We start from the raw sequence: 26,064 nt of genomic DNA, 5'->3' as shown, positions 1-26,064 counted from the left end.
ACTAAACCAAATTAGACTGCTTTATGAAACTGGGCCCTGCTGTCTTGGTTCACAGCAAATTGAGAGAGAGAGAGAGAGAGAGAGAGAGAGAGAGAGAGAGAGAAACATCACACCAAACAATAAACAAAGTCATCAAGAGGAAGGTGAGCGTCCACATTCGGGTGGAGCCCGTTTTATCATTCACATCTGGTGAGCAGTCCTGTCACAAACTAAACACGTTTGTGACGGACTCGATTACTATATTTTTTGTACATACATTCTTTGCATTTACAAGTATGTGTTTATTTTCTACATTTGTTATCACAAAGACTTTTAAACACAAATGGATAAAAAAGTGGTACATAATGAGCAATGATGATGTTTGACATTTTGACCAGAACCTGTTACTATGAATTTATTGCTTTGTACACTGAGTAATGTTTGGCGCCACCTGCTATGTGGGGGTCCAGTCTGGACGCGCACCACTGATGGTCTCCGTTCCCGTAAAAATGGACTTCCAGTTAAAAACCAGCTCTGCTCTTTACCTTTGGTTAATTGTGCAAAGAAATTGAAGCATCAGTAACAGTTTCTGAGACAAAGACGAATAAGGTTTTAAAGCAATCAAAAAGTAAACATCAAAAACAGACAGTTTCACTTTGTTCCATGCATAAATACACATCCACACACATCTATATTGTGCTGAATGAAGGTCTCCACAGACACGTGAGAAACGTAATGACCTTGGTCCCCTTCAGACCTCATACGCAAGTGCAGGATGAGGTCACAGCTGGCTGTGTTTGTGTCTTTTCATCTTCATTCTTAAATAACATGTGGTCCAAATTGCACATAGGTACGATTCTCAAACATAAATTCCCTTGAGCTCAAAGCAAAAATCTCCCATTGAGGTGAACATGATGCAAAGTATATATGTATTTTTTGTAAAAATTAAATACTTATTGGCTAATTCTGTTATTATTTGACATTCCCATCCCTCTACAGTTCTCATGAGTTATTTCAGACTTACACTTTGCAGATACCATGAGAATTTGTACATGGGCAGGCAGAATTGTGGGATTTTGAGAATGTTTAACATGAAACCTCAAATATATTTCTCTGTAAAAGGTAGATTAAAATAAGTACTTTGCATAATATGACTCCATTAACGCAGGTTAAAGCATACTTTATTTACTAATTCTGTCATAAGGATTCATATTTTCCATTAGAATATTCTTGTGCTCTGGTACCTTAGATTAAAATAAGTACTTTGCACAATATAACCCCTTTAACACAGGTTAAAGCCTACTTTTTACTAATTTCTGTCATAAAGATTCATATTTTCCATTACAATATTCTTATGCTCTGATACCTTAAATTAAAATAAGTACTTTGCACAATATAACCCCTTTAACACAGGTTAAAGCCTACTTTTTACTAATTTCTGTCATAAAGATTCATATTTTCCATTACAATATTCTTATGCTCTGATACCTTAGATTAAAATAAGTACTTTGCACAATATAACCCCTTTAACACAGGTTAAAGCATACTTTTATTTACTAATTTCTGTCATAAGGATTCATATTTTCCATTAGAATATTCTTATGCTCTGGTACCTTAGATTAAAATAAGTACTTTGCACAATATAACCCCTTTAACACAGGTTAAAGCATACTTTTATTTACTAATTTCTGTCATAAGGATTCATATTTTCCATTAGAATATTCTTATGCTCTGGTACCTTAGATTAAAATAAGTACTTTGCACAATATAACCCCTTTAACACAGGTTAAAGCCTACTTTTTACTAATTTCTGTCATAAAGATTCATATTTTCCATTACAATATTCTTATGCTCTGATACCTTAGATTAAAATAAGTACTTTGCACAATATAACCCCTTTAACACAGGTTAAAGCATACTTTTATTTACTAATTTCTGTCATAAGGATTCATATTTTCCATTACAATATTCTTATGCTCTGATACCTTTAGGTTACATTAAGTACTTTGCACAATATGACCCATTTAATGCAGGTTATAAACCTGTTTTTATTTACCCATTTCTGTCATAAAGCTTCATATATTCCATTACATTATTCTTATGCTCTGATACCTTATGGGGTAGTCTTTATATTGCACCTGATCCAACTCTGATTTAGCAACATCACACAGAATCTAATCTCCTCTGTGTGCTACCTTTTATCATATATCTGCCATGTACACTTTAAATAAAGCAACTCTTTCAATAAAATGCATTGGTGCAACTATTTCTTTTGTGCTCTCACAATAATATGCAATGAACAATGTTTTACAAAATGGCTTTACTCCTGCCCTACACTGCTGTGCTTTGATGGGTTGCACCTGTTGGCATTACATTCTCAGCTACAGCGGTGCAAAATGGATCACATGTAGCAAACCTTTGATGCAGCATCTCTTCAAGCATGGTTCATCACAGTTTGACACTCTTCATTTACATGTTAAAGTAAAAACTATAGGATTTTTCAACCTGGGCTTTATTGTTAACTGTTATTGGATTCATGTTTTCACTCAGGACAAAAAAGACTTTAATCACTCCAATGCTGATTGAAATGCTCTCATAGTCATAAGGTAAACAGCTACACAAAGTGCCTGGCAGTATGGAGAGGAGCCCTATGGGTTAAATGTGTAAAGAAACCTTTTGAAGGGACAGATTATAGAGTTAGCCGCTTACCTTAACGTCCTTCCTGTCCTGCACCATCAGTCTCACTCATTACATGTCGATTGTCAACGATCTTCTCGTTTTTTCCATAGGTATGAGCAGCACATCAACAATCGACTTGTAATGACTTCATGAAGAGCATCACCAAATCAAAAAGTGGCAAAAGTGAGACACTAACTTTGCAATCATCTGTTTCACTGGGATCCTCTCCATACTACCAGGAACCTCTAATGCCATTTTTGCCTGTTCAGTGGTGATAGGCTTTCCGAGGTTTACATTCTATAGCTCTTGAGCGTGTGATGGTGTTTGCATTCAAAATCAATCCTAAACCAATTAAAACCGTTTTTGTCCCAACCCAGAAACACCTAAAAATAGGGCCTAGGTTGAAAACTGCTGAAGTTCTCCTCAAAGCACAGATTTTACACACAGAGAAACCAGTGATAAGACAACAAACAATCATATTGTGCATTAAAAGGTCGCGCTAGTCTGAGTGAATTCAGGAGCGATACAGTACAGTCTATAAAACATTGTGTCTACTTTGTGTTTACAATGCTGTGCAGTGTGATAAATTTATACACTGTGATGGCTGGTTTGCAGGAAGTCTTACTGTCACAAGAACCAGTTTGAGTAATACCGATTGGTTCTGACGGGCTGCATCTCTGTGACCCTGCAGGCTTCAAGAAACCCAGCTGATGAGATGGAAACGCTTCACATAGTTACACACGGTTACACTCCAAACAAATATATCTATTACCCATATGCATAATAATACATTTACAGACTGCCAATTTGATATGTGTTACACCTCTATGAATTGATTCGTAAGCAAATTGAAATTTCCTTCATGATCTGAATATGTGGAAACAACACAACAATAGATTGTAATTTTTTGTTTGTTTGTTTCTTGATATTTTTCTTCACTAAACTGATGATACACACTCAGAACTGTAAGTGTACCCATGTGCCAGCAAATGTGATGTTTGGTCTAGGAGTAACCCTCATCCTGCCTGAAGCCATAGCCTCCTCCCTGTGCCTCTTCTTGGACGTACTCCTCTGTCTTCTCCCAGCTGGTGGCCCAGCCACCGTTCACCTGTGTGGTGGCGCCATAGGACTTGGCTGGACCTCCAAAAGCACTGTAACTCTGAGTGATGTCACCTGTCTCTTCTGCCAACTCATCCTCATCGATGAAGCCGCATTTCTCCTCACTGGTCAGTTCTGGGTCAGCCCACGGCTGCTTTTCTCCTGATGCGAAGATGCCATAGAACACTACTCCCCCATAATGCACCAGGGAAGCAATCAGGAACACATACTGCCACTCCTCTCGAGTCTGAAGCAGGATAAGGAAAGTCAAGCAAGATGATTTGGTCTAATGAATTAATGAATTAATAATTCATAATAATATACATTCGCAACATTTATATTTTACTGGACAAAATTAATTTAGCAGTTCAACAAAGTGTAGCCACTGTTTGTTCTAACAGGCACGTGCCATAAGTCATGTCTGGCAGCATGTACTGGTGTCTAATACACCATGGACTTGCTCTGATTCCTAGTGAGCAACTAGCCAGGCAGACACCTGGCCCAATATTCTCCTCCTGAATGTAGACATTTATGTCCCACAGTCAGGAGATATATGGGCGTCTCCTCGGCTTTTTCCATTTCCTGGGGTTGTCAGTAGTGAGACACTGGCCCACTGCATCATGCTCAAGGAAGCGCATTACATGGCCATAGTCACAACTGATGTTCCCTCACAGTGCAAGTAGACCTCATCTTAGTCTCCCTATGTAGCTGTTCTTTGACACAAAGTCATGCCACCAGTGCCATAGGATCCTTTAAAGAAGACCTCATACCAAAAACATCTAGTCAGTGCCAGTGGTTAACATCCAGATCTCACAAAGATACAAGAAAGTTGGAAGCAGCCAGACACCAACGACTTGGACCTTTGTTCTTCTCCAAACAACTGGAAGACCAATGCCAATGTCTTCTTCATAAGGGCTCATCCCATAATCTCATTTCTTGATCCAAAAGGTCAAGGTCCCAGAGACAAGAATGTCACTGCTGAGATTTTTTTAAGGATTTCAAAACAATCAATCTTCTCCTGAAACAGGTTGTTCATATGTTTCAAAGATTCAAAAGCTTTATAGTAATCATAGTATAGTAGTGGCTCCCCATGTGTGCTGCATGCTTCAGTGAGTTGTTACAGAAGTTGTAATGTGTGTGTGTGTGTGTGTGTGTGTGTGTGTGTGTGGTGTGTGTGTGTGTGTGTGTGTGTGTGTGTGTGTGTGTGTGTGGTGTGTGTGTGTGTGTGTGTTGGTGTGGTGTGTGTGTGTAAATTTTTCAATTGTTGCTTACAGAAAAGGAACTTTCCATGGATGCAGACAAATTAAAATTAAGAATTGCTGCAAACTGAGGAAGTTATAATGAAGCCCCAACACATGTAACTGAGAAAGGTAGTATGTTAATAATTAATTACACACAATATGACTCAAATCGATGATCGCATGCTTCATATATCTTGATCACTGTCACATGTAGGTGTCTGGAGGGGAAAATGTTTTACCATTGTTCTTTGTCATAGCACCGACAATCAGTGGGCAGACCATCCCGAGAGAGTGCCCACACCATTAGAAATGCCCATGAGGATGCTGGCGTAGCGTGGTGCAATATCCAGGTGATTAACGTTGAAGCCTGAAAATATAATAATTCAGTATGAATGGTGGTACCAACCCTGTAAAAATGCTTAAGGTGAAGCACAATGGCTGCTTCATATTACCAGCACATTTTGTCAATTCTGCTTTTGTCTGAAGGTTTACTTTTGTGTACGAAAATGACTGTATCCAACACTATGTGACTTTCATCCAATCTGTAATGAAATCTGACCCATCTTGATGATTTGTAGCACAAGGACTATCATGCATAGTTCAAGTGCATTTTGGGTTGTCCAACTCTATTTTGCATTTACATGATGCATTATCTGACCGCGGCGCTGCAAAAAACTGGCATCCTGTCCAGGGTGGAATCATGCATCATGGCTTATGACCCTCATCACCCCCAAGTCATCACGTTTGATGAACATGGCTCATTTTGATCAAATGTCATATGTGATGATTCGGGTACCCCCGGTTGCTTCACTGTGCCATGCACGGGGAAACACTAACCCCTACCTTAACCATAACCAAAGCACAGATGAATGTTCCTTGATGATGCAGAAGTGAAGCAAATAATTCTGAGTGTTGTCAGCAAACAAGAAACACATCTTCACACCTGTTACTAAATGAAACAATGGGGTACCTACAGTAACTCATCACACTGTTACAGAAAGGGTCACTGACCAGATGTAACAATGTGAAATGTTGGGAGTAAGAATGTGCAGCAGAAGCGTATAACATCTTCAAAGCTGTCTTGGTGGCTTCCCTCACTAATGTCTTTCATGCATGAACATTCAGTTTGGAGACCTGCCTACTCCAGACAGATTTAGCATACGTACCCTGCTGTTTGTATTTCCCCTGAGTTCTGTTTAAAAAGAAACTGTTCGCAAATTGATGGCGTGCACTGAACATAATACTTATATTTCCTTTTATATAACACCTAAATAGATCCTTGTTGTTGATTGGTGGTTTGTATGTCACGTGACGTTGATTTTGTCCTATTTGCAATTTTGTTCTATTTACAGTGCAATTTGGTTCCATACATTTTTGCACCAATGCACACCACAACCACCCTTAACATAAAAACACAACGTATTGCATTTGCGTGCATGCATGCAATCAAGCATTGACGGAGCCGTGCACTCACACTAGTACTCTCACAGCCTTTGACACTGTGATGACACTTAGTTTAAAACATGGCGGAGTTTTTGGTAACAGACAACGATTTGAATGAGCTTGAAGGTGCTCATTCTTGTAACACACACACAAAAACACAATTCCAGTACGCCGTGCGCTGTCTTGAGGCCTTTGCAGTATTCGCTGGGACGTCTCTAGCTGAAGAAGTGGTGTCGGATGAAGAGCTTGACAAATTCCTGTCACAATTTTTAGCTGGACTGCAGAAAGCAGACGGCAGTCTGTACACGAAGAAGTCAATGCATGGCATTACGGACTGCAACATCATTTTTTGCAAGTTGACTGAGAACAACTGTGGAGTGGATTGCTATTTAAAACTCATGTTGGTCTGTTTGGAACCTCTTGACCTCAAAGGACCAGTGACAACACATCAAAACAACAAGTCCCTTTTCTGTGTCTATAAATTAATAAAATATCAAATGACAAGGATCTTTTTAGGTGTTATATAAAACAAATAATGAATAGTTTTCAAATCACCTCGTTGAATGGAACATTTCATATTCTTTACATTGCACTCAAACATTCATTATTTGTATATTACCTACGTTTTACAATGTAGAAATAGATAATCCGTAAGAAGTATTTCAAGGTCCTGGAGTGGCCTGGCCAGTCTCCAAACCTGAACTCAATAGAAAATCTTTGGAGGGAGCTGAAACTCCAAACCTGAAAGATTTGGAGAAGATCTGCATGGAGGAGTGGACCAAAATCCCTGCTGCAGTGTGTACAAACCTGGTCAAGAACTACAGGAAGACGTTTGACCTCTGTAATTGCAAAGCAAAGGCTACTGTACCAAATATTAACATTGATTTTCACAGGTGTTGAAAAACTTATTTGCAGCAGTAACATTCAAATAAATTATTAAAAGATCATTACATTGTGATTTCCAGATTTTTTTTTAGATTATGCTCTCACAGTGGACATGCACCTAAAATGAAAAATTCAGACCCCTTCATGATTTCTAAGTGGGAGAATTTGCAAAATCACAGGGTGTTCAAATACTTATTTTCCTCACTGTATTTAGCCTTGTGAATATATTCAGCTCAATTGAGTATCGTATGCAGTGCATCCAGAAAGTATTCACAGTGCATCACTTTTTCCATATTTGGTTATGTTACAGTCTTATTCCAAAATGGAGTAAAGTCATTTTCCCCGCCAAAAAAATTCTATTCACAACACCCCATAATGACAACATGAAAAAGCTTTCTTTCAATTTTACCAAATTTATAAAGAAATCACATGTAAGTATTCACACCCTTTGCTCAGTACTTTGTTGATGCACATTTGTTATTTGCAGCAGTAACATACAAATAAATTATAAAAATTCATGCATTGTGATTTCCAGATTTTTTTTTTTAGATTATCTCTCTCACAGTGGACATGCACCTAAGATGAAAATTTCAGACCCCTCCATGATTCTAAGTGGGAGAACTTGCAAAATCGCAGGGTGTTCACTTATTTTCCTCACCAGTGTTGCCACAGTTACTTTGAAAAAGTAATCCAATTACTGATTACTGATTACTCCTTGAAAAAGTAACTTAGTTACTTACTGATTACTCAATTGGAAAAGTAACTAAGTTAGATTACTAGTTACTTTTTTAGTTACTTTCCCCAGCTGCCGACAAACAACCCTATGCCACCTCAACGTGACAATAATACTTGTTTTGCCAAACTCACTTTATAGTCACCCTTTCTTGACTTCAATGAAAATAAATACTTGTTTTATAAAAAGTAAAATAAAGACCTCTTTCCTGAACCCTGAACCATCCCTTAGTTATGCTGCTATAGATGTAGACTGCCTGGGGGTTCCCATGATGCACTGTTTCTTTCTCTTTTTGCTCTGTATGCACCACTCTGCATTTAATCATTAGTGATTGATCTCTGCTCCCCTCCACAGCATGTCTTTTTCCTGGTTCTCTCCCTCAGCCCCAACCAGTTCCAGCAGAAGACTGCCCCTCCCTGAGCCTGGTTCTGCTGGAGGTTCTGTTAAGGATTTTATATATATATATATATATATATATGTTATCACTGTTAAACATTTGTACCCTTCGTCTTCTTTCTATGACAACGGTGTTGTGCTGTTTGCACCTAACCCCGAGAATGTGTTATCAACCTTGTTTTAGCATGCTGGGTCAATCTGAACTGGGAATGAAGAGCTGGATGTACTTATTATTATTATTATACAACTTGTTTTTGTAGCCGCTAACGACTGGGAGTGAAGCATGACGGGGTCAGTCATGAACTGGAGTAATAGACCTGAAGGTTGTTTTTGACTGTTGTGACGTGATGCTTAGTGTGAAGACCAGGACACTCCAGGCAGATGCACAACAGCTGATAACTGCAACAGACGAACGAGATGTGCTGACCTCCGACGATAAGAGTAAAAGAAAGAAACTGTTTGTCCTTACAGCTGCGCTTATTGACGTATGTGTTTATGTTACGGGAAGAAACTTGTCTCGCGTTGTCCCCCCCCCCCCCTTAGGACAAGTTTTATGATGTAATGAGGGCATCTCTAATAAAAAGAGCGGGATACAGGCCAGACTTTAGTGTAGCCTTGGTGTACAGCCTGGCCGCACTCCGCGCGTGATTAATTTGACTTTCTGTCTCACTGGTGTTTCTTGACTCTGTTTGTCTTATCAAAGGTTTTAAGAATGTTTGGAGGAGATAATACCCAACATTGACTGGGGGCTACGTCCGGGATCTCAACAATACCGGAGGTGTCCAGCGGAGGTCGTCAAGTCCAGACGTAAATCCTTGGCCAAGGTCCGATCGATTGATCGTGTCCTGCAATTGTCGACCACGCGTTGGCATCGTCTGGTTGACGAGATTTTCCCGAAGAAGACAGACAGGAAGTCGAGTCAGTGAGTAAAATTTCTTTGTAAACAGTACTGAGTGAGTGGTGATCAGATCACATAAACAGTTAAATTCCGCAAGCGATGATACAGAATCGTCTGTTAATGCAAAGCAGTTAAACTCTGTAAGGAGGGTGCGGACTCCTCTGTTTATATACGCGTACCGGTAGGGGATAAAAGTGATCACATAAAACAGTTAAACTCCGTAAGCGATGATACAGAATCGTCTGTTAATGAAACACAGTTAAACTCTGTAAGGAGGGCGGACTCCTCTACGGTTGCGAGGGACGCACGTAGTTAAATTCCGGAAGGAGGATACGGACTCCTCTGTTTTAATACGTAAAGGAAATCCCGGGTAGAAATACGTGCACTGTAAAAAAGCAGTTAAATCTGGCAGGGACGGCGGAGTCCCCTAATGCAGGACATTAGTTAAATTTCACGGGAGGGCGAGCTCCCCTGGGCTAAGAATACGCGTACGATTATTAAAAGTGTTTCTATGTGTAAATAGTGTTTTGTGTAAGTGTAAATAACTGTGTGAAAGTGTAATACTTTGGACAACGTTAGTGACAACCGTGCGTGTGGAAGCAGAGGCAAGTGATTCCGCTTCCTACGGGGAGGTGAAAGGAATCAACCACACGACGGCAAATTAATTGTCACGTCCAAAGAAAGTGTGAAAACTTCAAATTTAGAACACCCTAGGTGTGCCCCCGTCTGAAGTCCAAATTATAACAAGGGATAATAAAAATGGGGGGTAAGACGTCTAAAAATAAGGAAAATGTATCAACTGAGACTGGAAATTTATGGAAGCAAAAAAATCCAAAGCAACAAAGAAATTGGAGACCTGGATAATAAACATGACTTTGACGGACGACTGAACCTGATCAGTATACAGAAGCTAAGAAGGAGTTAGAACAGCAACATAAAGGTGATGAGAAAAAGATGCAGAAAGTAGGGGCAGATTTAGTGGCATTTTGGGAGGAGGAGCAGAGAACAGACAGAAGGGAGCAGAGAAGCGACGATTAGAGAAAGCAAGGAAAAGGAAAGCTGTAGGTAAGGCAGAAGAAGATGTGATAATTCAGCACAGAGAACCAGAACAGCCTCAGCAACCACCGCCGGCTGGATCGTCGGTGACAACAACACCCTTATCTCCTCTACCAGAGGATGACGATGTACCGCCACCACAGTATGATTTGGCAGTAAAACCTAAGGTAAAAAGTGAAAAACCAGAAAAACCACAAACACGCAGTCAAGCGAAAGTGCCTACAGCCCCTCCCATGGTGGAACACAGTGACCAGGGAGGTGCCTATCCTATGACAGAAGTACCAAATCCTCGTGCAGGAACAGCAGGACAGCGATCAACCATGCTCGTATATCGAACATGGAATGCTGATGATATCAAAGCAGCAGTCGACATGATACCATCGCCACATGTCGACATTGAGGGATTTATGCAGGATATAGAAAACATTAGAAGTTCTTACCACCTTAGTGGACCTGAAGTCCAACAGGTGTGGATGAAAGCATGTGGGCCCTAATGGAGTCAGATACGCAGAGACTGGAATCCTGCAGACCAGGATGGCGTACCAGTGCCACATGATTATCCAGTCTTGAAAACAAGAGTGGAAGCTATGATTACCGTGCAAAAGGGTGTGTTAGGACCAAAGAGAAATTATACTGAAATTACCAGGACAACTCAGAAAGAAGGAGAACCATGGACAGAGTTTAGATGCAGATTTGAGAGTGTAGTTAGAGTCCATAGTGGCATATGCCAGGAACACCAGTGTATGAAAACAAATTGAAAAATATTTCACCTGTGAAAGCTGACAATGACCGATTGTATCATGAGGGCAACTCAACAGCTGTCATAACAGTAACAGGTGCCACTGAGATGTTTTAAAATTGAGATTCACAGGTATGCCATTACATTGTCACTTTGTAAACCATATTTGACAGAATTGCAAGAATTGTGACTGACAGTCATAACAGCTTTGTCAGCCACTGAGTGGAGGCAGAGGTGGACCACGAACGGAGTTCAGTCCATCAACTAAATTGTATAAAGTGCCAGTTAATGTCTCATTGGTGCTGACAGCTGGAACACACATTGATGTGTCCACATTCACATCCTGAGTGTTTCAGTTGAGTCCTGAAGAAGATGATCTTCTCTCTTCGGTACCATCAGGATTGTGGACAACAGGTCCTTCCGACGTAGGACTGATAAAAAAATGCCACACCTGTAGTTATAAGACCAAAAACAGAATACAGACCATGTGTAAGACAGTATCCATTGAAACCTGATGCAATTGAAGGAATCAGGCCAGTAATAGAGAATTTATTAACAGCAAGGAGTAATAGTACCATGTCCAGATTCACCATGTAACACACCCATAATTTCCTGTAAAAAAGGCTCCGCCCTCAGTGGGGTGGAGAATGATTCAAGATCTGCAGGGCAGTAATGCTGCTGTGATTAAAAGAGCACCATGTGTCCCAGATCCACACACCTGTTTAAATCGCTGAGACCAAATTCTAATAGTTTCTCAGTAATTGACATAAGTAATGCATTTTTCTCTGTGCCAGTACACCCAGATAGTCAATTCTGGTTTGCTTTTACCTTTAAAGGACAACGATATACATTCACCAGATTACCGCAGGGTTACGCAGAGAGTCCAACTATTTATTCTCAAGTCATGTCAGCATGTTTAGCCAATTTCGTTCCACCGGCAGATAGCCAACTATTAGTGTATGTTGATGACATTTGATTGCCTCTGACACACAAGAAAACTGCATAACTGACACAGTAGCATTATTATGTTTCTTATTTGATAATGGCCACAAAGTGAGTAAAAACAAAGTTCAGTTGTGTAGGGATAAAGTAAAATATTTAGGACATGAATTATCAGCCACAGGGCGCACGATCCTGTCTGACAGGAAGGAAGCAATTTTACACGCTCCAAAACCACAAACCAAAAAGCAGATGATGTCATTTCTTGGACTGACTAATTACTGCAGGGCATGGATTCCCTGTTATGCAGAATTGACTAGTCCACTTTCTGATTTGATGTACAAGGATGATATTTCAATGTCAACCGTGTTGGAATGGAACAAAGATGCTGAGGAAGCTTTTGTAAAAGTAAAACAAACATTAGTGTCATCCACAGTTTTGGCACTACCAGATTATAGTAAACCATTCATTCAAACAGCTGATTGTAAGAATATGTTCATGACTAGTGTTTTGGTTCAAGTGTATGGCTCAAAATTAAGGCCAGTTGCCTACTACTCATCTAAATTGGATGCAGTGGCAAGTGCTCTACCACCATGTGTACAGGCTGTTGTTGCAGCCTCTATGGCTGTTCAAAGTAGCAGTAATGTTGTTCTATTCCATCAGTTGACACTGAAAGTTCCACATGCAGTTTCTGCACTTCTGTTGCAGACAAACATGAGCCTTTTGTCCCCAGCAAGACATCTTTCGTGCATGTCCTTGCTATTATCACAACCACACCTTACGGTAGAGCGCTGTACAACATTGAATCCATCCACATTGATACCTTTACCTGAGGATGGTGAGCCGCACAATTGTCTTGATGTAGCTACGGTCTGTACGAAAGCACGCCCAGACCTCCAGGACACACCCATCCCAAACAGTACAATCGTGTATGTGGATGGTTCTTCCACTAAAAACGCTTATGGACAAACACAATCTGGATATGCTGTTGTCACAAATTCAGAAGTATTGGATTCTGCTTCATTGCCATCCTCATTTTCAGCACAAGCAGCTGAATTAGTTGCTTTAACTGCAGCTTGCTATCTGTTTAAAGGTACGGCTGTAACAATTTATACAGACAGCCAGTACGCTTTTAGCACAGTGCATGTGTTTGCAAAACTGTGGGAAGAGCGTGGAATGGTGACATCATCTGGAAAGCCAGTGACTCATGCCACACTCCTAACTGCACTACTGAAGGCTGTGAAATTGCCTAAACAAATTGCTATATGCAAATGTGCGGCTCACACCAAGGGCTCTGACAGTATTTCAAAAGGAAATGATTTTGCTGACAGAGCAGCAAAAGAGGCAGCAGCAGCTTCTTCTATTTTTGTTGTACAGGAAACCACTCCAGATTTGCATTTAGGTCATACACTGCTTGCTGACATGCAACAGCAGGCAACTGAAAGAAAAACAGATGTGGATAAATAAAGGAGCTACGTATGCAAATGATTTGTACGTATGCCCACAAAAGAAACCCATATTGCCAAAAAATATGTTTAAATGGGCAGCTATTATGAGCCATGGCGTGACGCATGTCTCATCAGGGGGTATGATATCGCAATTGCAATCTATTTTTTGTCTTTATGGGTTCGATGCATATGCAAAACAGCATTGTAGAGCATGCATGACATGTGCAAAACACAATTCACAAGGCAATTTGAGACCCCAAAGAGGCAAATTTCCAACACCACAATATCCCTTTCAAGTGATTCACATGGATTATATACAGCTGAGTAAACATGAAGGGAAGGAATTTTGTTTAGTCGTAATTGATGCCTTCTCAAAATGGGTAGAATTGTTCCCTACAAAACATGCAGATGCACTTACAGTGGCTAAGGCATTGTGCAAAGACATCATTCCATGATTTGGAATACCAGAAACAGTTTATTCAGATAATGGAGCGCATTTTGTTAATACAATAGTGCAATACGCAGGAGAAGCGCTACAGGTCAATCTCAAAAATCATTGTGCTTATCAACCACACAGTGCCGGATTAGTGGAAAGGACAAAGGGCACAATAAAAATAAGATTAAGGAAATGTATAGAAGAGACAAAACGAACCTGGATTGAATGTTGGACCTAGTAAAATTGTATATGAGAATAACACCAACACCATCAGGGTTAACACCATTTGAGATACTTTATGGACGACCATATCGTCTACCAATTTTGACATGGATACTAAAACAGCAGATGAGGAACAAACATTAGCAAATTTTATGAAAAAGACATTAACACAGAAAGAGATAACTTAAACACATTTACTGCCGAATAATTTTGATCTTCCACAGGACGGCCTTCCAGTAGTCTAGCCAGGAGACTGGGTGTTCATCAGAGTCCAGTCCGTTGGGAAGGTCTATACCAAGTGCTGTTAACAACACCAACTGCAGTAAAGATAGCGGAGAGATCAACGTGGATACATCACTGTAAGATACAGCGTGTGTTGGCGGCCTCCACAGTGTAAGGGGAAGTCTGGCTACAAAGGGAGTCTATTTAATTAGCAATAGATTGTCTCAATGCCAGTGAAGCAGGGAGATCCTTGCACTATTAGGTGAGGTGGTTAACAACACTGTATCCTAGCAATCATGACTGAACTACAGCAGACCCCGGAGCGGCGTGCTCAGCGCCGCCGCTGCCGGACTGTGGGTAGGGCAGCCGGTTGTGTTGTAATCTTAGTGTGTTTCGTGCTCCTCGGATTCCTGGCCTGGTGGTTGACCCAAGAATTGCAGCTCACTGTGGACCGAGCCAGAGAACAACGCAAGCAACGTCAGAAGAGGTTTATTCATAATGTGAACGAGACAGATGGACACCCTCATATATACCATACTAATATGTGGTACAGATATGTTCATTTATTGGCTGTGGAATTACGTTACTAATTGTTATGTTTGTTCGCAAATACCTATATCCTCAACACACCCAGCTCTGACGGCTAAACCGTACCCTGCTAGGGTGACAGAATGTCTTATCATACGGATGCATAATCAAACTGTATTTCGGGGGCAGTTCTAACACCACTTGCCTCAGTGCAACCACTTATATGATAGGGATTTCAACAGAGGACGTACAAGCGTGCCCAAGTGCTGCTCCATTGACTAGACTGAAGGGAAACGCAAAAATATCATCACGTTAAATTGTCATCACAACGGCCATTCCCAAATTGCTTTTACGGGACAGGGAATAAAACTGTAGGTAAAATTAAGAAACGTCTGTGTACCCAAACGTATGTTTTATCAAATAATTTAAGCCTAGCCAAAACATAATATGTGGATGGTACTTATCTTCATCACATTGGACGGGGATGTAATTATACAGGCTCCTGTCCATGGGGAACGGATGAATCATGTGCTTATGTTAGTAAGTTTTTGCTACCACCTGTAAATGGTACTCCGGTGTATGATGACATCTATTGGCTTTGTGGTTCCAGACTGTACATGAGTCTCCCACCAAATTGGGGTGGTGTGTGTGCACCTACCCAGGTGACTGACCATACATATGTGGTAGGACCTCCACAGAGAAGAATGGCAGCACCAGACGGAGGAGATTGATATACCCAGATGTGTTACCACATGATCACATGTGGGGCTCGGATGTACTAAGGACCAAAAAATTGTGGTCTGTAGGAGATAAAATAGCACATTCATTGTTCCCCTGGATAGGAGTGGGAAAAAATTCATTAATGATTGAAACTCTGAATTATCGATTGGGTCTGTTCATGAATGTAACTAAAAAAAATAGTAGCAGCTCAAAACACTGAAATAGATGCTTTACGTACCATGGTGATGCAAAATCGCATGGTTTTAGACTTGCTTACTGGTTCACAGGGAGGAGTTTGTGTTCTGCTGAACACAACATGCTGTACTTTCATCCCAGACTCCATTCATTCAGTGGATATGCAGGACGCATTGGAAGAGCTGAATAAACTTCGTGATGCAATGCATAAAGACACCCTAGCCGTGAACCGGTGGAATCCCTGGTCCTGGTTGACTTCAGGACCATGTTGGCAGTTACTATTGAAAATGGTGACACCAGTTATTAAAGTCCTAATTCTGATTGGACTTTGCATGTGTTGTGTGATCCCTTATATCAAAACAATGGATGGCAAAATGGTGTCAAATACATTTGTACAGTGTAATCTGGCCTTCCAACAAACTATGCCAAAATATCAAGCATTGAAACAGTCAGACCTTAGTGGAGAAAACTATAATGACTGTACTGAGAATTATGATGATATTGAAAAGCTCACAACTCCAGTTCAAGCTTGAACTGTTGACGTGATGAGTTAACACACTCTTAGCCTATGAAGCTTTAGCTGAAAAAGTAATAAGACAAGTGGTGTAGTCGAATAATACAGAAAAACGGTTCATTTATACCAGTCAGCCGAAGTGATGTATGGTGGTGTGGTGATAACAGAATCTTTGACAGACTGCCACGAAATGTGTCAGGTTATTGTGCATTAATATCATTATTGTTACCCATGACCCCTGAAGACGTTACGACATATGCAGCCTCTCTTATTCCTGAGGATTGGCAGAAAGGCATAGCCAGACATAGAGTAAAAAGAGATTGGAAAGGAGTAGGAAATCCAACATATATTGACGCAACAGGAGTCCCCAGAGGAGTGCCTGACGAGTATAAACTGGTTGATCAAATAGCAGCTGGATTCGAATCTTCCATCTGTTGGTGGTGTTCAATTAATAAAAACGTGGACAGAATAAACTAAGTTAATAAACTAACTACCTAAGCTGGGTGATGCCTACTATATGTTTAACAGGCGATAAACAGGTGGGAAATGTTAAGGATTATATATATATATATATATATATATGTTATCACTGTTAAACATTTGTACCTTCGTCTTCTTTCTTATGAAAACGGTGTTGTGCTGTTTGCACCTAACCCCGAGAATGTGTTATTCAACCTTGTTTTAGCATGCTGGGGTCAATCTGAACTGGGAATGAAGAGCTGGATGTACTTATTATTATTATACAACTTGTTTTTGTAGCCGCTAACGACTGGGAGTGAAGCATGACGGGGTCAGTCATGAACTGGGAGTAATAGACCTGAAGGTTGTTTTTGACTGTTGTGACGTGATGCTTAGTGTGAAGACCAGGACACTCCAGGCAGATGCACAACAGCTGATAACTGCAACAGACGAACGAGATGTGCTGACCTCCGACGATAAGAGTAAAAGAAAGAAACTGTTTGTCCTTACAGCTGCGCTTATTGACGTATGTGTTTATGTTACGGGAAGAAACTTGTCTCGCGTTGTCCCCCCCCCCCACCCCCCCTTAGGACAAGTTTTACGATGTAATGAGGGCATCTCTAATAAAAAGAGCGGGAGCACAGGCCAGACTTTAGTGTAGCCTTGGTGTACAGCCTGGCCGCACTCCGCGCGTGATTAATTTGACTTTCTGTCTCACTGGTGTTTCTTGACTCTGTTTGTCTTATCAAAGGTTTTAAGAATGTTTGGAGGAGAAAATACCCAACAGTTTCTTCCTGTTAAAAGGGAGTTTTTCCTTCCCACTGTAGCCAAGAGCTTGCTCACAGGGGGTCGTTTTGACCGTTGGGGTTTTACATAATTATTGTATAGCCTTGCCTTACAATATAAAGCGCCTTGGGGCAACTGTTTGTTGTGATTTGGCGCTATATAAAAAAAATTGATTGATTGAATTGATTGATTGATAACTAAGGGATGGTTCATGGTCACCTGATCCAGCCCTAACTATAAGCTTTAGCAAAAAGGAAAGTTTTAAGCCTAATCTTAAAAGTAGAGAGGGTGTCTGTCTCCCTGATCTGAATTGGGAGCTGGTTCCACAGGAGAGGAGCCTGAAAGCTGAAGGCTCTGCCTCCCATTCTCCTCTTACAAACCCTAGGAACTACAAGTAAGCCTGCAGTCTGAGAGCGAAGCGCTCTATTGGGGTGATATGGTACTATGAGGTCCCTAAGATAAGATGGGACCTGATTATTCAAAACCTTATAAGTAAGAAGAAGAATTTTAAATTCTATTCTAGAATTAACAGGAAGCCAATGAAGAGAGGCCAATATGGGTGATATATGCTCTCTCCTTCTAGTCCCTGTTAGTACTCTAGCTGCAGCATTTTGACAAGACCTTTCTAATTTTAGAGATATTGCGTAAATGCAAAAAAGCAGTCCTACATATTTGTTTAATATGCGCATTGAATGACATATCCTGATCAAAAATGACTCCAAGATTTCTCACAGTATTACTAGACATCAGGGTAATGCCATCCAGAGTAAGGATCTGGTTAGACACCATGTTTCTAAGATTTGTGGGGCCAAGTACAATAACTTCAGTTTTATCTGAGTTTAAAAGCAGGAAATTAGAGGTCATCCATGTCTTTATGTCTGTAAGACAATCCTGCAGTTTAGCTAATTGGTGTGTGTCCTCTGGCTTCATGGATAGATAAAGCTGGGTATCATCTGCGTAACAATGAACATTTAAGCAATGCTGTCTAATAATACTGCCTAAGGGAAGCATGTATAAAGTGAATAAAATTGGTCCTAGCACAGAACCTTGTGGAACTCCATAATTAACCTTTATGTCTGTGAAGAAGATTCCCCATTAACTGAACAAATTGTAATCTATTAATACAATATGATTCAAACCACCGCAGCGCAGTGCCTTTAATAACTATGGCATGCTCTAATCTCTGTAATAAAATTTTATGCTCAACAGTATCAAAAGCAGCACTGAGGTCTAACAGAACAAGCACAGAGATGAGTCCACTCTCCGAGGCCATAAGAAGAGCATTTGTAACCTTCACAATATGCTGTTTCTGTACTATGATGAATTCTAAAACCTGACTGAAACTCTTCAAATAGACCATTCCTCTGCAGATGATCAGTTAGCTGTTTTACAACTACCCTTTCCAGAATTTTTGAGAGAAAAAGGAAGGTTGGAGATTGGCCTATAATTAGCTAAGATAGCTGGGTCAAGTGATGGCTTTTTAAGTAATGGGTTAATTACTGCCAACCTTAAAGCCTGTGGTACATAGCCAACTAACAAAGATAGATTGATCATATTTACGATCGAAGCATTAAATAATGGTAGGGCTCCTTGAGCAGCCTGGTAGGAATGGGGTCTATAAACATGTTAATGGTTTGGAATGAAGTAACTAATGAAAATAACTCATACAGAACAATCGATGAGAAGCGGTCTAACCAAATACCGGCATCACGGAAAGCAGCCAGAAGATAACGATACGTCTTTGGGATGGTTATGAGTAATTTTTTCTCTAATAGTTAAAATTTTGTATAGCAAAGAAAGTCATGAAGTCATTACTAGTTAAAGTTAATGGAGACTCAGCTCAATAGAGCTGTGACTCTTTGTCAGCCTGGCTACAGTGCTGAAAAGAAACCTGGGGTTTGTTTTATTGTTCTTCAATTAGTGATGAGTAGAAAGATGTCCTAGCTTTACGGAGGAGCTTTTTTATAGAGCAACAGGACTCTTTTTCCAGGGCTAAGTGAGATCTTCTAATTAGTGAGACGCCATTTCCTCTCCAAACTTAGCGGTTAGCTGCTTAAGCTACGAGTTTGTGAGTTATACCACGGAGTCATGCACTTCTGATTTAAAGCTCTCTTTTTTAGAGGAGCTACAGCATCCAAGTTGTCTTCAATGAGGATGTAAAACTATTGACGAGATACTCTATCTCACTTACAGAGTTTAGGTAGCTACTCTGCACTGTGTTGGTATATGGCATTAGAGAAACATAAAGAAGGATCATATCCTTAAACCTAGTTACAGCGCTTTCTGAAAGACTTCTAGTGTATGAAACTTATCCCACTGCTGGGTAGTCCATCAGAGTAAATGTAAATGTTATTAAGAAATGACCCTCAGGGAAAAAAGGAATCTGTTGGCCATGTTAAAATATTGTACTTCAGGCACAACAGCTGATAATTTGAAGGCTGCCTTAGAAGAAAATGTGGTTAAGAACACAAGGCACCAGTAAAAAGCAGAGGCAAAGATGAAGGTTGGGCATAAACACTTCGCATCTTGTTGCAGAAATAAGGAGCATGTATAGTGGCCCTCCTCCTCCTCCTCCGCCCACACTGAGTGAGGGAGTGTACTGCACACCTGCACGCTGCCTGACAAAGCCCCATGAGGAATACTTAGCAACTGAATTATTAACCCAGAATCCAGGAGAAAGCTCATGAACAACACCAAAAATCAGATTTTTCACAGCAGTCAGACGACCTTTCTTGAAGCATACTGGCACGATAAAAATCTACAAAACGTGGATGATAAGATCTCAAAGCCTGACCAGTTCTCTGTGGAATCTTTGGTCTGCGCTGTTTGTACTCTCTACTAATAATGCTGTAAAAGGCAAAAACTGAGTCAAAAGGTTCTATTAAAATACTACACTGTAGCAGTAAAATGAATTCCAATTCATTTTGTGACGGGGGCATGAAATGCGGGGGGACGAGGACGGGGTCTGGGGAGTTTATGGTTAAAGTTAGGAGAAGGGGGAGGATTATAAATAGTAAAATTTGAAAAACACGTCACAAAAATGGGGTGCTTATTGTGATGGGGCACCAATTCATTTCATGACGGGGGGCATGAAATGCGGGGGAGACGAGGGCGGGTCTGGGGGAGGTTATGGTTACAGTATAGAGAGAGAGGGAGGGGAGGGGGGATTAGAAATAGTAAAATTTAAAAAAATCACAACACAAAAATGGGATGCTTATCATGATGGGGCACCATTTCATTTCGTGATGGGGCATGAAATGCGGGGGGGACGAGGACTGGGGTCTGGGGAGTTTCTGGTTAGAGTTAGGAGAAGAGGGGAGGGATTATATAAATAGTAAAATTTGAAAAATACATCACAAAATGGGGGTGCTTATCTGGTGACGGGCAGCAGACCCACCCCGAAGTGTCTGTGGTATTCCCACAGCCAAGCTGTCCAAACAATTACAACAAAACTTTGAAAACTCACTGTCAAGTACACTCTACATACTGAAAAATGACTCTGGTAGATATTGAGGTGTTTACTCTTTGACTGGTGTTAGTGAAACTGAAAACTGTGAAGCTGTAAACTTTGAGTCAAACTCTTGCTTTGTTCCTTTAGGTTATTTGTTGAGCGCTAAGGTTCTGACAAATCCCCCAAAGACTTCACTGACAGAGGAAAACAGGATTCAAACTCTGAATCAGATAATTATTAAAATCTATTACATTTATTTCTTGGCATTGCAAAAACCTTGGCATGTACACTTTAAAATTAGTGAGTGAATAGCTAGATAGTTGGGTGGACTTTAGCGGGGGTGAGTGCATCATTAAGTCTTTCCATGTCTGATTTAATATGTTACATTATGAAATCTGTCTGTCTGTCTCAGTGACAACCACAGCAGCTACACATAATCCATCATCAATCCAGGATCCACTAAACATCCAGCAGGTGGCAGATGCATGAATATTCAGTAAGGCTTATCTTCTATTATACATCCCAAATCTAAGGGGGAACCCTCCCAGTGCGTACTCAGGCGCACACAAATATCTTTACAAAAGGCAGAGCCACATAGGTGTCTGGCCTTGAGAACATGTATGGTTTAGTACATCTGCAAAACAGCAGCACTTGCCTTAGTGTTTAGTACTGTTGCCTGACAGCAAGAAGGTCATGGGATCGATTCCCACCTGTGGCCTTTCTGTGTGGAGTTTGCATGTTCTCCCCGTGTTTGCGTGGGTTTCCTCAACATTTAAAGACATGCATGTCTTTAAATAGACACAACTCATAAATAGGTCACCACCTATCCTGCTGGAAAGAACTCAGGATTAAACGTGAGAATATTTCACAACAGGTTTTTGCAGGATATTTGCTGGACAGGTAGGTGGACACTCACACGAGGTCTACTCTAGTCCATTTTCATTACTAATGTTTTTTACACTGACAATGTTTTACTTGGTTTGCGAACATGATTTTGTGGGGGGAATTAATCACAGCTTTATTATGATTCTTATAGCCTGACGTACAGTAGTGTTCAGAATAGATAGTAGTGCTAGGTGACCTAAAAGTATTAATCCAGGTTTTGAGTATATTTCTCATTGTTACAATGGAAAACAAGGTACTCATAGATTCAGCTAGATTCTCACAAATCCAACAAGACCAAGTCATTCATGATAGTGCACACTCTTAAGGCTATGAAATTTGGCTATTAGTAAAAAAAAAGTAGAAAAGGGGGTGTTCACAATACTAGTAGTAGTGGCATTACAGTCAGTGAGTTATTGTGGAACAGAACAGTTGTGAATCAGGTGTCCCCTATGTAAGGATGAAGGCCATACACCTGCTGAACATGCTTTTCTCTTTGAAAGCCTGAGGAAAATGGGATGTTCAAGACATTGTTCAGAAGAACAGCGTAGTTTGATTAAAAAGTTGATTGGAGCGGGGAAAACGTATACGCAGGTGCAAAAAATTATAGGCTGTTCATCTACAATGATCTCCAATGCTTTAAAAAGGGGCAACAACAAAAAAAGAGACGCATGGAAGAAAACAGAAAACAACCATCAAAATGGATAGAAGAATAACCAGAATGGCAAAGGCTCACCCATTGATCAGTCTGGAGTTACCTGTAAGTGCTGTGACAGTTAGAAGATGCCTGTGTGAAGCTAATTTATTTGCAAGAATCCCCCGCAAAGTCCCTCTGTTAAATAAAAGACATGTGCAGAAGAGGTTACAATTTGCCAAAGAACACATCAACTGGCCTAAAGAGAAATGGAGGAATATTTTGTGGACTGTTGAGAGTAAAATTGTTCTTTTTGGGTCCAAGAGCTGCAGACAGTTTGTGAGACGACCCCCAAACTCTGAATTCAAGCCACAGTTCACAGTGAAGACAGTGAAACATGGGTTGGGGCAAGCATCATGATGGGCATGTTTCTCCTACTATGGTGTTGGGCCTATATATCACATACCAGGTATCATGGATCAGTTTGGATATGTCAAAATACTTGAAGAGGTCATGTTGCCTTATGCTGAAGTAAGGACATGCCCTTGAAATGGGTGTTTCAACAAGACAATGACCCCAAGCACACTAGTAAACGAGCAAAATCTTGGTTCCAAACCAACAAAAATAATGCATCGCAGATGTGAAGAAATCATGAAAAACTGTGGGTTATACAACTAAATACTAGTTTAGGTGATTCACAGGATTGCTAAAAAAGCATTTGAACATAACAGTTTTGAGTTTGTATGCGTCAACAGCAGATGCTACTATTATTGTGAAACACACCCTTTTCTACTTTTCTTTTTTTTTTTTTTTACTAATAGCCCAATTTCATAGCCTTAAGGTGTATAGCATGAATGCTTGGTCTTGTTGGATTTGTGAGAATCTACTGAATCTACTGGTACCTTGTTTCCCATGTAACAATAAGAATATACTCAAAACCTGATTAATCTTTTTAGGTCACATAGCACTACTATATTATTCTGAACATACTGTACGTACGTCAGCTGTACTAGAGGTTTGTGTGTGCTAAAGCATGCACAAATGCCATAGCACCCACAAACCAAAAAACATATATGGTGATCTACGAACAGTGCACACTGACAACTGCATCTTTCAAATGCACAAAATAGCATGTGTTGTTTGTTTTAGGCATGTTTGCCTTTATGAATATGCAATGGTGGTTTCTCCACCTAAGTGCACACAACTTGTAGGAGAGAACAACAGAGTAGAATGGAGGCAGAGCCTTCCAGCTTTCAGGCTCCTCTCCGTGGAACCAGCTCCCAATTCAGATCAGGGAGACAGACACCCTCTCTAATTTTAAGATTAGGCTTAAAACTTTCCTTTGCTAAAGCCTTATAGTTAGGGCTGGACAGGTGACCCTGAACCATCCCTTAGTTATACTGGCTATAGACTTAGACTGCTGGGGGGTTCCCATGATGCACTGAGTGTTTCTTTCTCCTTTTGCTCTGTATGCACCACTCTGCATTTAATCATTAGTGATTGAGCTCTGCTCCCCTCCACAGTATGTCTTTTTCCTGGTTCTCATCCCTCAGCCCCAACCAGTCCCAGCAGAAGACTGCCCCTCCTGAGCCTGGTTCTGCTGGAGGTTTCTTCCTGTTAAAAGGGAGTTTTTCCTTTCCACTGTCGCCAAGTGCTTGCTCACAGGGGGTCGTTTTGACCATTGGGGTTTTTACGTAATTATTGTATGGCCTTGCCTTACAATATAAAGTGCCTTGGAGCAACTGTTTGTTGTGATTTGGCGCTATATAAATAAAATTGATTGATTGATTGAACATACAATGTTTGCACGATGCAACACAAGTTATCAAAGTCAAAAGGAAATTTTAGTGGGTGCTGATAGCATCTGTATTTTGCATGTTTTAAAACTTGGCATTAACTGCTGTGCCAGCAGCAGATACTGCTACCTCCTTGTACACATAATAAAAATAAAAATCATTCATTGTAAATAAGGCATATTTAAAGAGTTAACACTTTACTTCATGGATGTTTCTTGAAGAATAAATGTCTCCATGCACAACAGGTGGACCATAGTTCTACAGTATTCTCTGATGAGCAAAAAGTACATTTTAGTGTGACACCTGATCATTACTGTCACTGTACACTTACACTGGCCTGCAAAACACACTGACGCACATATTGGAGTCTGTGTGGGACATCATGATGATGCGCACCGTGTACAAAATGCTCATCTGCTAGCTATTAAAACATAAATTAAAAAATTAATAAAACAATTTTCCACTTCAACTGTGCACTTGGTTGTCTGTGTATGTTCCACTGGCAGAACACAGCATAATTATTCACCAGTTTTCTTAAATAATGTGGAAGGAATAATTAAATGTCTGAAATACAAGATTTGTTTTCTTTCTTTTTTTTTAATTTCCAGCAGTAACTGAGGCGTGGTGAGCAAACTCATTTATGTAGCAAAGTATGTGTGACATGAACCTGCAATTTTGCACTTGCTGCTATTAACATGTACCAAATCCTCATTTACATACTGCTGTCTACATCATTTACCACCTGCTATCAATTGTGCAATTAGTCCTACTAAATCACCTGCAAAACTGCCTCCAACCCAATGTGCAACACCTCCGGGTGGGAGGTGTTGTCCAGGATGCTGAGCAGTTTCCTCAACATCCTCCTCTCTGACACCTCCACCACAGACTCCAGCTCAACCCCCAGGACAGAACCAGCTCTCCTGATGAGCTTGTTGAGACTGTTCGTGTCAGCTGCCTTCAGCCTGCTGCCCAGCACACTACAGCATAGAGGATGATGCTGGAGATCACCGAGTGATAAAACATCTACAACATATTTCTGCAGACAGTGAAAGATCTGAGCCTCCTAAGAAAGTACAGTCTGCTCTGACCTTTATTACACATAGCATCTGTGTTTACAGTCCAGTTTGTTGTCTATGTGGACACCCAGGTACTTGTAGTAGCCACAATGTATATTTTTTCTAGTAAGTCAGAAATTCTGACTTCTGAGTTTACTATGAATGCAGCATGAATTTCAAACCTGTCTTGTGCATCCTCCTCCATGTCATCAGTAAATCTCATGAAGCAAATTCATTGTATTTGCCACAGAATCCCCCCCCCCCCCCAAAAAAAATTAATACAGCAATAAAATCAGCTATAATCATGCGATGTACCACAGAAATATAAGGATTTAAATAAGTACATTTCAACACAAAGAGAATTTTGTCAGTTTTATGGAAAATTGAAGGAGTCTACACCTTTCATCATTTTTCAAGACATGCTTACTTTAAAAGTCTTTCTCAGCTATGTGCACAAACAAACCATTCTGATTGATGTTTTTGTTATTGCTGCTCTTGTTGTTTGCACTTCTACTTACCTGATATAGCAAATCCACTGAAGCCAACTGCCAGGACGAGGAAGGAGATGGCCACGCCTTTGCTGTGGGAATATCCCACCACCAGCAGCAGTGTTGCTTCCATGCCAAACCC

At 40.5% G+C, this 26,064-nt stretch overlaps 1 protein-coding gene across 1 annotated transcript in view; it reads right to left on the bottom strand.

Annotated features, from left to right (window-relative positions):
* Positions 1-1,289: 1,289 nt before the first annotated feature.
* Positions 1,290-26,064, bottom strand: part of slc17a6b (solute carrier family 17 member 6b) — a 38,703-nt gene continuing 13,928 nt past the window's right edge. Inside the window, 4 exon segments of the mRNA XM_034191667.1 lie at positions 1,290-4,005; positions 5,240-5,284; positions 5,287-5,364; positions 25,953-26,063. Of these exon segments, the coding sequence (XP_034047558.1) occupies positions 3,662-4,005; positions 5,240-5,284; positions 5,287-5,364; positions 25,953-26,063 (578 nt within the window). The 3' untranslated portion in view covers positions 1,290-3,661.

The sequence above is a fragment of the Thalassophryne amazonica genome, chromosome 2 (assembly GCF_902500255.1).
Source record: "Thalassophryne amazonica chromosome 2, fThaAma1.1, whole genome shotgun sequence".
NCBI lineage: Eukaryota > Metazoa > Chordata > Actinopteri > Batrachoidiformes > Batrachoididae > Thalassophryne > Thalassophryne amazonica.
Note: the sequence above shows the minus strand (reverse complement) of the source record. Positions and strands in the feature narration are given on the sequence as shown.